The sequence below is a fragment of the Staurois parvus genome, unplaced genomic scaffold, assembly GCF_062004578.1.
Source record: "Staurois parvus isolate SC_StPar_1 unplaced genomic scaffold, SC_StPar_1.0 ptg000154l, whole genome shotgun sequence".
Classification (NCBI taxonomy): Eukaryota; Metazoa; Chordata; class Amphibia; order Anura; family Ranidae; genus Staurois; species Staurois parvus.
The window spans coordinates 16,930,366-16,943,608 of NW_028317950.1; the positions used below are offsets into that span (position 1 = coordinate 16,930,366).

At 41.8% G+C, this 13,243-nt stretch overlaps 1 protein-coding gene across 2 annotated transcripts in view; it reads right to left on the reverse strand.

The window, feature by feature from the left end:
• Nucleotides 1-13,243, reverse strand: part of CCDC180 (coiled-coil domain containing 180) — a 115,039-nt gene that overhangs the window by 43,278 nt on the left and 58,518 nt on the right. The window contains exons 16-18 of one of the 2 annotated variants that reach the window (XM_089675121.1): nucleotides 11,691-11,817; nucleotides 5,936-6,253; nucleotides 5,497-5,735 (exon numbers count right to left, since the gene is read on the reverse strand). In XM_089675121.1, coding sequence (XP_089531247.1) covers nucleotides 5,497-5,735; nucleotides 5,936-6,253; nucleotides 11,691-11,817 — 684 coding nt within the window. Of the gene's footprint in view, nucleotides 1-5,496; nucleotides 5,736-5,935; nucleotides 6,257-11,690; nucleotides 11,818-13,243 lie in introns of both variants that reach the window. The other variant, XM_089675118.1, reaches the window with a different exon arrangement.

A 13,243-nucleotide genomic window follows, 5' to 3' on the forward strand; every position in this document is an offset into this window, starting at 1 on the left:
GGGAGGGCCCCACCACCCCATGCTTCCAGGACCTAACTCATGAATTTGAGCCCACCTGTAGCCTCAGTGTTCTGTAACTAGTCCTACCAAGCTGGGTGGGGATTGTGCTGACATGGAGCTCATCAGGAAAGGAAAATTATGGTAAGTATCTGTCATTCAATTTTCTGTTTTCCTGACAGCTCCATGTCAGCACAGCTGGGAACTAACTACCCACAAGGGGGAGGGATAATGCTACACACTCCTCAATTCTGGCTAAAAAGCAGAAGCCATGATGCCTCTGCCAATCTCAACTGTCATTAAGACTACTTGTATACAGTAATGAGCCATGAACCTATATATTGACCCCCACGTAGCTGCCTTGCAGATAATGTTTGGGAACACAGTCTGCTGCTGCTCACAAAGTTGAGACCCTTAGGGTGGATAGTTAAGTGATCCCCCTGGCACAGCCAACCCATTTAACTTGTAGGCCAAGGAGATGAGCTACACCAACCAGGAGGCAATAATCTTGTTGGAAGCTGTAAAATCATTACACGCTCCACCTGGAATGACAAACAAGTGCTCCAACTTCCTAATGCCAGATGTTGCCTTAATGTTAAATTTTAAAGCTTGACCCACATCAAATAGACTAGCTTCTTGGGTACCCCCCAAGAGGGACATAGGAAGGATAACTTTTCGTGTAATATGAACTTTGAAGGCCACTTAGGCACGATCTTGAGCATCAGCATGAGTAGCACCCTATCCGGGATGAACGCAAGAAAGGGTTCTTTAAACCCCAAGGCCGCTTATAAGGACACTCTTCTGGTTGACAGAATTGCCACCAGGAAAGCAGTTTTCAGCAAGAGGTAACGCAAGGGGCCACTTTGCAGGCATCTGATGCAAACAAGTCCAAACACCAATGGGAGATCAGACTTCACAAACAATCCCTTAGTTCGGATTCAACCACATTGCAGCTTGAAGGACAGTATAATTGAGTGTTGGATGCCCACTGTATGCCGGTGAAGGCAGAGATAGCTGAAATGTGGTCCCATAGCGTACTTATGCATAAACCTTAATTAAGTCCTGCCTACAAAAACTATAGAATGTGACAGACTTGTGAAGAGCCCAGTGTAAAACCTTCATCAGCAGCAATCCTGTGAATTTATGTCATATTCTACTATAGGCACGGTAAGTGCTGTTCCTCTTTGCTTTCATAAGAGTATTCACAACCTTTACAGAGCACCCGAGATCTATTAGCCTCTGCCTCTCAAGACCTGAGCCATGAGCTTGAGCCTGTCAAGTGTTGGATGAATGGGACTTTGGCAGAGGGAGTGGATCTTTGACACTCATTAGGAGGGGCAGAGGGTAACAAGGCTCCTTCAACCAATCTGGGATCACCACCAGAACTATCACCTGCCCCTGCCACAGCCTCAGCAGGAAGCTGAAAATCAGAGGGAGAGGCAGAAAGGCATAAGCTATCCTAGAGATCCACTCTGCGATCAGCACCTCCACCCCGATTGCTTGTGGATGCTGGACCCTAGAATAGAAAGCAACTTGGTGTTGACTGATGATATGAACAGGTCTACCTCTGGAAGAGATCACCAAGCCTATTAGTTCTCGAAAGACTTGCGGTAGTCTGGACTATTCATCCAGGATTTTTCTGGACAAATTGTTAGTCTAAAGATTCTTCCATCCAGCACATAGGCAGCAGATAGCTGCAGGATATTGACTTGGGCCAACTCTAGAATCAGAGAAACCTCCTTCAAGAAGGAGACACTAAGTGCCCCCTTGTTTCAGACTGTAGGCCAGTCGTTGTGCTGTCTAACTTCACCAGGACAGGTCCACCCTGGAAGAGGTCACTGAAGGCTAGGAGAGCCTGAAATTCCATTATTGACTCATACTTTGCTGGTGTCTTACTGCACCACCAGCCAAAAGATCGTCAGATGAGAATTACATCGCAGAAGATTCTGCTTCTCCAACCACAAGTTTTGGCTTGCTTTCATACAGGGCGTAATCCATATCTTTTTAGCTAGGCCCTAGGACTGCTACCAGTCCAGAAACCCAACTTGATGGGGGGGGGGGGGGGTGAGAGTTCAACCGAGCCTACCTGACCTGCTGGATCTGAGACATGAAGGATGAAAGATCTCCCAATTATGTCCTGAAATGCTTGCCTTGAGTGACCATGTGTCCGTCATCAAAGCTTTACCTATGTCCAAAGAGGAACCACCAAGTGCCCATAAGACATGTATGGATGGCACATTTTTCAAAATACCAGAAAGCATCCTGACATGAAGCTGACTTCTCGGATTATGTGCTGGCTCCTGGCCAGAAAGGCAGAAGCTACCCTCTCTGGAGTCAGCGTGGAAACGGACTTCAGTCTTCTTTAACTCAACAGATGTTTATCTTGAGGCAGGAAGCCAAACTGACTACTATTAATTCAGACTTCACCTTCTAAGATCAAGAACAATGCAGTTATTGAGTACGTCCTTGAAGGCCACAGCATCTTCTAATGATCAAGTCATGTATCTGGCTAATCTCATAAGGGGTGATTCAAAGCTCTTGACATCCTGCTGTGACAACTTGATTCAGTCACCATGAGGGAATTGTCAAGCTGTCCTCTGGAGGCACTTGAAATACTTCCACAACTTTGATTCAATTGAAAGGCATTTCATTAACCTTACAAAAGGAGGAATCAAAACCTGGACAGTTGTCCTCATCTTCTTGTTCAGAAGGGACTGATGAGGATTGATTGGATTAAGAAGGCTCTGAGACCAGTTATAATGGCCCTAAAAGGAAGACTGGACATTGCCAGAATAGATGGCCCTTGCAGAAGGTGAATTCAGCAATTCCTTTAGAGCGGCTTGACCACATGCTTAATTAATTGTGACAACTGGGTCACCATCATCTTAATCCCTGTCTACTTGAACAAAGCCGGAATCATACAGCCATAATCATCCACGTTCTTTGGACGAATCTGACAAGGGCTGATTGGCAGAATATATGACCCATTCACAAGGTGAGTGGAAGCAACTCCTTTAGAATGTATTGACCACATGGTCAACGAATGTGATAAATTGTTAGGTGTCAACTTCTATATCACTGGTTGCTTGAACCAGCAGGGCTCATACAGTTATTCTTGCCTGAATCTTCTTTTGGAAGAGTTTGAGGATTGTTTGCCTGGAAGGCTAGGAGACTGCTCAATAGAACAGATAACCCTTTCACAGTGTGAGTGGAAGCATTCTTTTAGAGTATATTAGCCGCATGTGACAACCTGTAAGGTGTCATCATCTTTATCCTCGGTTGTTTGAACAAAGCAGTATTCATGCAGTCACGTCCAACCACATCATCCTCTTTGGAAACTCTGAAGAGGGCTGTTTCGCTTGGGAAGGCTAGGCCATTTCTCATTGCCAAAGCAGATAACCCTTTCAAAGGGTAAGTGGAAACCACTCCGTTTGAGTGTATTGACAATGTGTTTACTGAATGTGACATCCTGTTAGGTGTCATCATCTCTATCCCAGGCTGCTTAAACCAGCCAGATACTTCCAGTCATGCTTCCTGTTCATAGAGTCTGAAGAGGCTGTCTTGCCTGGCACGGCTATGAGACTTCTAATTGCCAGAACATATAGCCCTTTCACAGGGTGAGTGGAAAAAACTCCTTTTGAGTGTACAGGCCACTTGTTTATTGAATGTCACAACATGTTAGGTGTCATCATCCTCATTTCTGATTGCTTAAAGAAAGCAAGATTCATACCATCATGTTCACCCATCTCTTCCCCTTTGGAGAGTCTGAAGAGGCTGTTTTGCCTGGGAAGGCTATTAGACTGCTCGTTGCTAGAACATATAACCCCTTTACAGGGTGAGTGAAACACTTCATCGCACAGTCATCTGCGTCTTCTTTTTTGAAAAGTCTGAAGAGGGTTGCCTAGCTTGGTAAAGCTCTGAGACTGCCTGTTGCCAGACTAAATAATCCTTTCACAGGGTTTTGCCTGCCATTTAACAAAGCAGCTAAAAAAATAAATAAATCATTTAATGAAGTAGAAAATAGCTTGCTTAGTAACAAACCCTAAAAGGTTAACAACTGCTAGATGTAGTTTGATACTGCAGCATCCAACCACAGCTAGATTTCACCAGGTGGTTAATGAACCAAACTTTGCCCTGCCAGAGAACAGGAGATAATTAAAATGTTTTGTTAAGAATTGCAATAAAAAGGAAGGAATCTGCATACTGAATTAGAACAATATTCTGCAATGTACACAAACCATCCAAGGGAATTGTTGACTTCATAAAGACCTTCTCTCTTTTTTTTTTTGAGAAACTGTCGACCACAAATAAAATATAAAAGGATGGCCTATATTCCAACAGGCAATGCTAGCTACAGTAGTCATCCACAGGCTACTCTTCTACCTTCTCTGGGAATACTGGTCTGTTAAGGGGGTTGGCATATTAGCACAATAGTAAAGCAAACATGAGAAGCCACCAACAGGTTAATGCCATGTGTGAACAGACAAAGTATTACTTTGTGCACCTGTTATGCAGAGTACAATCTGTGGAGGAGCTCAGGGTGTGCACAGCGGCTGCAGGGAGCAATGCAGCATTCATTTGGATACAAAGCATTTTTATATTTAGCTCACCCAACCTCCGCCATCCGACTGTAAACGCTGGCACTGCGTGATTGTGCGTGCCTAGGGGAGACTCTGCTTACACTGCTGCCCACTTCACATGGACCCAGCAGACACCAGACAAGGCTGTTAGCCATGATAAAAGCCGCCCCAAGGACCAGCAGCGGGGCTCCCTGGATTATGGGTCATTTAGCCGGTACATCAGAGACTGCATTCAGCTGAAACCCACATGCATGGACGGACAGCCAGCCCTTTAGACCAGCCAGGTAGAGAAGCACACCTAGGTCCTGCACATGGGAGGAAAAAAAGAGGAAAGCTGAGGCTGCAGGTGGGCTCAAATTTATGAGTTAGGTCCTGGAAGAATGGGGGGGCGGGGCCCTTACTTCAGCTGTGCTGACATGGAGCTGTCAGGAAAGCCTGTTTACAAAGCTCAGAAGCTTAAGCGAAAATTAACACAAACACTATTGAATGTGTGAAATCATTATCTACTCCACCTCTCTCCTGCTCTATTCAGATGGCTCTATAGGAAGTTTTAGTCAAAGTGAAAGAGTCTGAAAGTAAACAGCTTTTGTTGTGCTCTTTTATTGGAAAATCCAAAAAGCTCCTTAAGACCTATTTTATTTTTTATTGTTTATTTGTAATGCACTTTGTGCTTTTGTATAAATAGTAGAAAAAACATATAAAATAATTTGCAATAAGATTGATGCAAGCCATTATAGTTTTCCTATAAGAAAAAGGTCTGAAACAAAACTGGTTTGGAAAGGTACTGAAGTCAATAGGACTGTGGTCTAAGAGCTGAGCAGCTTTTCTTTTCAGTCAATTTCAGCCCCCTCTATAGGGTTCCATACAATTGGAAAAGTTTATTTCTAGTATAAAGCGATAAAATGTGTCACAGACTCACTTGTTCTTCAGCTCAGTAAACAGCTTCTCTGGCACCTGCAACAGGTTTATACTGATAGGGTTTAACTCTTCTATGACAGCCTCTGTGAAGAACACATTGTCTGTCACTGGCTGGACTATCACAGTAGATTTGGTTTTTTGCTCCTTGCTGAGTGACAGCACAGTGTATGTGTTTCCTCTTGATGTTACAAAGCTTTCAACTACCTCTGGAACTTCCCTGTGCTCTACTGTTGGTGATAGCTGGAATAAAGGGAAGATAGTTAGTTTTCTTTTGCAACTAGTACCATGCCAAAATGTGTAAACCAAATGGTCCCATGAGAGGTGGCCATCTGAGCTGGTACACCATTTTTTTGTAGCGGGTAGTACAATGCAATGTTATTTCCAATATCCAGATACCATTATGTAATCCAGAACACAGAATATTTTTCAAACTTACATACCTCCATCTGAGTGCTGCCAGGAGTGTCCAAAATTTCATGATGGCCAGAATTGTGTGTTACATTATCTTCATTCTCTGCTGACACCAGAGCAGATACTTCTCCTTCGTCAGCCACTGTGCTTACTACTTCAGGTGGTTGAGGTGTCTTCACTCCAGTACTCTCTATAGGGTGATCCCACGTAACACCAGGCCTGTCATCAATATCTTGTGATGCATATTCTGGTTTTGTTATAGGCTCCTCCTCCACATCAGCCCTGCTAGGTTCCTGGGACATGGTTTTGGAGCTTTTACCATCTGATTCTTGAATTTTCAGAGGAACCTTCTTTATAAGAAGAAAAAAGCTACATCATACAGAGCAGAGGAACTGCAAATCATAAAAGTTCTTGGAACTGGCTAAACAAATTCAGAGCCAGTGGTACCATACTAGCTGCATAAGGCATTTGATGGAAGTGACTTAATAAAAAATTCAACTCTGTAGTCTAGTAATATAGTAATGCTTTCAATTAAACTTATTATGTTAAACTTTTTAATTTTAATATCTTACATGATTCTTCCAAAATTTTCTCTGGTATTAGCTACGTGGAACGAAACATAGACAAACCTCCCTGCAGGCACTGTTTCACTCCTAAAATGTCTGTGAGCTGCACTGTGCATGTCTGGAATGTACAGTCAGCATGTACTATTTAGAGAAGAACTAAAGGCAAAAGTTTTTTCCATTTTGAATAACAAAGTGTTTTTTTTTTCCTATCCGCTGAGAAGGCTTCCAGTCTCATAGCCAAAACAGGAAGTGAGAGGAAATTCTTCCAAAGTGAGGGAAGCCCTGGCTGTCACCAGAACCAGTGTCCTCATTGCAAGATTTCCCCTCTATCCCTGTTCTGGGACAACCCAAATTTCAGGTTTTTAACTGCTTCCCTTCCAACGACGTACCGGTACATTGCTGGATTGGAAGGCTGATATCTCAGTCATCGCTGCAGCTGCAGCGATGACTGAGGTATCATTTTTTAGGACCGGCAAATTCCCTTCAAAGTAAAAATAATCCTAAAAAGGCGCTGGATTACTTTTACAGCAGGTAGAAGTGGGCCCCCCCCCCTACTTCTGCCTTTACTGGGCTCTCCCGTGCGATCGGGGAGCCCGGTAAGGATGTGGCCTGTGGAAAGTGGTTCCTTGGACATAGTAAGAGAAACTGATGTTGTTCCTCCCACTGTGTGATGTCAGAAACTGGAAACAACAAGGATTTAGTAACTTCCAGTTTCAGTCTCATGTAAAAAAGCTGTTACCGGCTTGATCAGAAATATGATCAATCCAATCTTGGTTTGATCGGATGCTCTGGAGGCAAGAAGAGAGATAGATCTCTCCAGATCTCTTCTTAAAGAGGACTTGTCATGGCCCATGCTATCACAAGACATGCTATCACAAGAGACAGTGTACACATATTTTTTTTCATATAGAATAAACATTAAAATTAAAAACAAAAAGATATAAAGTGCTCCTGCTCCCCTGTGCTCACGCCCAAATGTGAACATAGGTCCCGCTCAAATGTAAACAGCGATTGCACCAGACATGTGAGGTGTCACCGTGAATGTCAGTGCAAGGGAAATAATTTAAGGCTAGACCTTCTCTGTAACTCTAAACCTGCAAAGGCTTTTAAAGCGTCGTCTATGTCGATTTTTAGGTACCATACTTTGGGGCCATTCCATGGGCAAATGCAATTTTAAAATGTGACATATTTGGTATCTACAGAGGGAAAAATAATTATTTGCCACCCTGCAAATTTTGTACGTTTGCCCACTTACAAGGAAAAGAAGGGTCTATAATTCTTATCATAGGTGTATTTTAAATGATAGAAACAATATCAACCAAAAAATCTAGAAAAAACACGATACAAATGTTATAAATTGAGTTGCAGTTCAGTGAGTAAAATAAGTATTTGATCCCCTACCAACCAACAATAATTCTGGCTCCCACAGACTGGCTATGTGCTCATGGGGTACACAGATTAGTCCAGTCAATTTAAGAAGGTGCTCCTAGTGACATCTCGTGTATAAAAGACACCTGTCCACAGAATCTCTTTCTTGGGCACCATCAAGGGCAAAACCAAAGAGCTGTCAAAGGACATCAGGGACAAGAATTTAGATCTGCACAAGGCTCGAATGGGCTACAAGACCATCAGCAAGAAGCTTGGTAAGGAGACAACAGTTGGAGCGATTCTTCTCAAATCGAAGAAATGCAAAATATCCATCAATCGCCTTCAGTCTGGAGCTCCTTGCAAGATTTCGCCTCATGGATTAAGGATGATCATGAGAAAAGTGGGGGATCAGCCCAGAATTACACAGGACTTTGTGAATGATCTCAAGGCAGTTGGGACCACAGTCACCAAACAAACCATTGGTAACACAATACGTCGCCATGGATTGAAATCCTGCATCGCCCGTAAGGTCCCTTCCTCAAGAAGGCACATGTGCAGGCCCATCTGAGGTTTGCCAATGAACATCTAAATGATTAAGAGAAGGATGAGACCAAAATTGAGCTCTTTGGCACTACCTCGACACGCTGTGTTTGGAGGAAGAAAAATGCTGACTATGTCCTAACAACACCATCCCTACAGTCAAGCACAGAAGTGGAAACATTATGCTTTGGGGCTGTTTCTCTGCTAAAGGTACAGGCAAACTTTGCAGCATTGAGGGGCCAATGGACAGGGACATGTATTGTAAGAGAGAAGAAGTTCCCCATCTTGGATGGGGAACTTCTTCTCTCAGCCAGAACACTTAAGATGGGTTGTGGATGGTTCTTCCAGCATGACAATGACTCAAAACATACCACCAAAGTCAAAAAAGGAGTGGCTCAAGGAGAAGCACATTAAGGTCATGGAGTGGCCTAGCCAGTCTCCAGACCTTAATCCTATAGAAAATTTATGGATGGAGTTGAAACTTCGAGTTTCCAAGGGACAGCCAAGGAACCTTAAGGATTTAGAGAAGATCTGTAAAGAAGAGTGGACCAAAATCCCTCCTGAGATGATTCCAAATCTGGTAACCAGCTACAAGAAATGTCTCACCTCTGTGCTTTGCCTCCAAGTACTAAGTCATGTTTTGCTTGGGGATCAAATATGTAGCTTACTCACTGAGCTGCAACTCAATTTATAGCATTTGTATCATGTGTTTTTTCTGGATTTTTGGTTGATATTCTGTCTCTATCCATTAAAATACACCCATGATAAAAATTATAGACCCTTCATTTAATTTGGGCAAACTTACAAAATCAACTAATTATTTTCCCCACTGTATTTACTCAGCGTAACATCATCTTTTATATTTTACCATACAATTGGGTATTATATTGTGTTTTTTGCAATAAAATTCATTAAAGTGTATTTTTTCTAAAAGAAATGTGAAAAAACCGCTGTGCAAATATCGTGTGACATACAAAATATGCAACACCCACCATTTTTTCCCTAGGGCCCCTGCTTAGAATATGTAAAATGTTTGAGGGTAGTCATTTTCTAGCAAAAAAAATAGTTTTTTTTAAATGTAGGAGAGAAATGTCAGAACTGGCCTTGACTGGAAGTGATTAAAAAGAGTGGATTTCAATAACAAGGAAGCAGCAAAGTAAACTATAAAATGCAGGAAAGGAAATAAAGTGAACCAGTCATAGACAGTGGTTGTAGTAATCGGAGTTTCCACTCTTGAATTATTGTAATAACCACTTGACCTCTGGAAGATTTACCCCACTTCACGACCAGGCCATTTTTTGCTATATGGAGCTGTGCTACTTTAACTGAGAACTGAGCTGTCATGCAACGTTGTACATAAATGAAATTTACGCCATTTATCTCTACAAATAGAACTTTCTTTTGGTAATCATTCTGGGCTTTTTTATTTTTTTGCGCTATAAACAAAAAAAGACAGACGATCCGCAACTTATAGTGGGACTGTGATATTGCGGTGGACAATCTGACATTAACTGACATTTTGTGGGAACCAGTGACACTAATACAGTGATCAGTTCTAAAAATTTACACTGTCACAGTATTAATGACACTGGCTGGGAAGGGGTTAAACATCTAGGGCGCTCAAAGGGTTTACTGTGTGCCTAGCTATGTGTTTTGTGTACACAGTGTGCTGTTTTTACTATGCAATCTGCTGGATTTTATTCCCTGCTTTTTCACCACTGACATGAGACAGCTCTGTCTTGCTTACACAGCCTGTCACTCTCCTCGCCGACCAACAGATGCTGGCGCTCATCCATTGTCCGGCACCTGTTGATCAGTTTCTGCTGTGACGTGAACTGAAAAACACAGCCAAACTCTCCTACATCATCTTTAATTATCATTTTTAATTAATCATTACTTAATTAATAATTAATTAATTAATTATCATTTTTAATTATGTATTTGTATTCTCTCTCTCTGAAAATAAATGTCTGAGGTTGTACTGTAAGGCCAATCTATCTTCTAAATGAGCTCAATTCTGATTGAATGGGAAGGAGACAGGTCAACTTCCATTGGAGCCTTATAGATTGACACAGAGCTGACATTTCTGCTTTAGCAGGGAGAGAATACAGATCAGAGCAACACACCAAAATGGCCCAGCCATCAACAAAATGCCTGCCACCATGGGGGCAAAGATGCTGCCTGGATTAGTGCATCTGTATTCCGTTTTTTATAACTGTTATGAGAAAGGCTGAGGTATCTTTTTTTATACATTACAAGAGTAGTGCAGCGCTTGAAGGAAAACAAGAAATAAATACTGATAAAAGTCTGATAATAAAAGTCTGTTTCATAAAAAACGTGCCAGGTGACTGGTAGTAATCAATGGTGGTGATCCGTGAAGAATAGCAGAAATGCACACTCACCAGAAAGCAAATAAGTATAGGGGTGTATATCATAATCCATGGATCCTTAATCAAGAAGAAAAAGGTCGTGTCAGAATGGGTCAATCCTCCCTGAGGGATGTATTCAGAACTTGCCCAGGGCTCTGCAAAAAGGAACTCCTCCTTGCTGCGATGCTGTTCCTGATCCCTTCACATGTGTTTGTCTGTGCTCACTTAAATGCCCTGCAGAGCCCTGTACCACAATTCCAGGCACCATACCAAGAGGAGGAAGACCCCCTGTAAACAGGCAACCCCTTCCATCCATCCAACTATAGGAGACCTCTGGTTACCTGGATCTGGTGTACATCATTTCTGGGCAAGTTCTGAATACATCCCTGAGGGAAGATTGACCCATTCTGACACGACCTTTTTCTTCTTGATTGAGGATCCATGGATTATGATATACACCACCTATACTTATTTGCTTTCTGGTGAGTGTGCATTTCTGCTATTCTTCACGGATCACCACCATTGATTACTACCAGTCACCTGGCACGTTTTTTATGAAACAGACTTTTATTATCAGACTTTTATCAGTATTTATTTCTTGTTTTCCTTCAAGCGCTGCACTATTGTTATTATTCTGCTGTAAGTCTATATTGGTTACTTAGAGTGCATATCTGCTTTTTGGTAAGCGCTCACTTCTTACTATATTCACAATTTAAAGATAAATAGAAAAATGAAGAATGCATGGTAACTTTGCAAATAAGATGAAACAAGTGTGAACTTCAATTATGAGTTATTGATTAGGCAGGCTGTAACATTTAACCCCCTAACCCAACCCTCTTTTCTGGGACCAAAAGTTTAAAGTTCCCATATGAGTTGTTATAGAGGTAGTTCATTCCCTGTTGATATACCGTACATACGGCTGTGTTTTATGATTGACTCACCTGTCCATACACTTCCTGGACACGAAAGAATTTGCTTACAGATGAGCTGTACGACATTAATTCAATCAGCACCATCGCAGGATAGGATTCCGTGACAATGACTTGATCATGATGAAATTTCACATACCTGTTGATTGACAGAATAACTCATAACATTCGGAGAATATCCAGCACAGACATGTATAACAACTAAAGGACAATGAAAAGTGTCTGTGTTGCCTTGGGACCATACAAAGATTCTGTTATAATGCCTTTGAAGAGTTGAGGGATAAAAACTAATTACTGGTATTAGCCATACTGATGGTCTCTGGCAATATTTAAAAGAAAAGTTCACCTTTTAGACAAAAATAATTAATGCACATTTTTTTTGCAGGTAAAAAAAATGTGCATTAATTATTTTTGTCTACAGGAGCCTGGAAAGCATTGCACTAGCAATCAGTAGATCACTTCTGCAGACCTGTCAGAATATCTGCTTGCCATTCGGGATATACGAGAAAGCAGACATTCTGACAGGAAGTTTCAATGAACTACCATGGCGCTCCACTGCGCCATGGTAGTTCATTGAAAACTATAAGCTGACAGGAACTAAGGCTGTCGGGACTTGCAGGTCATTAATTCACAGAAGTCCGTGAATGAATGATACAGCCGTGTGGGCGGAGCCCCGCACAACCATGCTGTTTTCAAATTTGACAGATAGTACAGGGAAACTTTTCCCCGTACTGTCAAAGGGAGAGAGGCAGTGGCTGCAGCTATGGGAACAAGTTACACGTTCAACGCCATAAAAACGGGGGGAACATGTAACATGTTCCCAAAGGTAAACTTATCCTTTAACCACTTGCCCTCCTGAGGATTTACCCCCCTTCTTGACCAGGCCATTTTTTGCATTACAGCGCTGCGTTACTTTAACTGACTATTGTGTGGTCATGCAACGCTGCACCCAAATTAAATTTATGTCTTTTTTTCCCACGAATTCAGCTTTCTTTGGTGGTATTTGATTGCCTGTGCGTTTTTTATTTTTTGCACTTTAATAGCAAAAAATTCAAAAATATTGTTGTTTTTTTTTTTAAACATGTCCAGTAAAAAAATGTAAAAAATCAAATTTCATCATAAATTTAGGCCAAAATGTATTCTGCTACAGGTCTTTGCTACAACAAAATCCCAATACGTGTAAATTAATTGGTTTACATGAAAGTTATAGTGTTTACAAATGGCAGTAAACAGTGAGGAAGAGAAGTATTTGAACACCCTGCGATTTTGTTCTCCCACTTAGAAATCATGGAGGGGTCTGAAATGCACATTGTAGGTGCATTCCCACTCTGAGAGACAGAGTTTAAAAAAATTCAGGAAATCACATTGTATGATTTTTAAAGAATTTATTTGTCTTGCACTGCTGGACATAAGTATTTGAACACCTGAGAAAATCAGTGTTAACATTTGGTACAGAAGCCTTTGTTTGCAATTACAGAGGTCAAACATTTCCTGTAGTTCTTGACCTGGTTTGCACACACTGCAACAGGGATTTTGGCCCACTCCTCCACACCGATCTCCTCTGG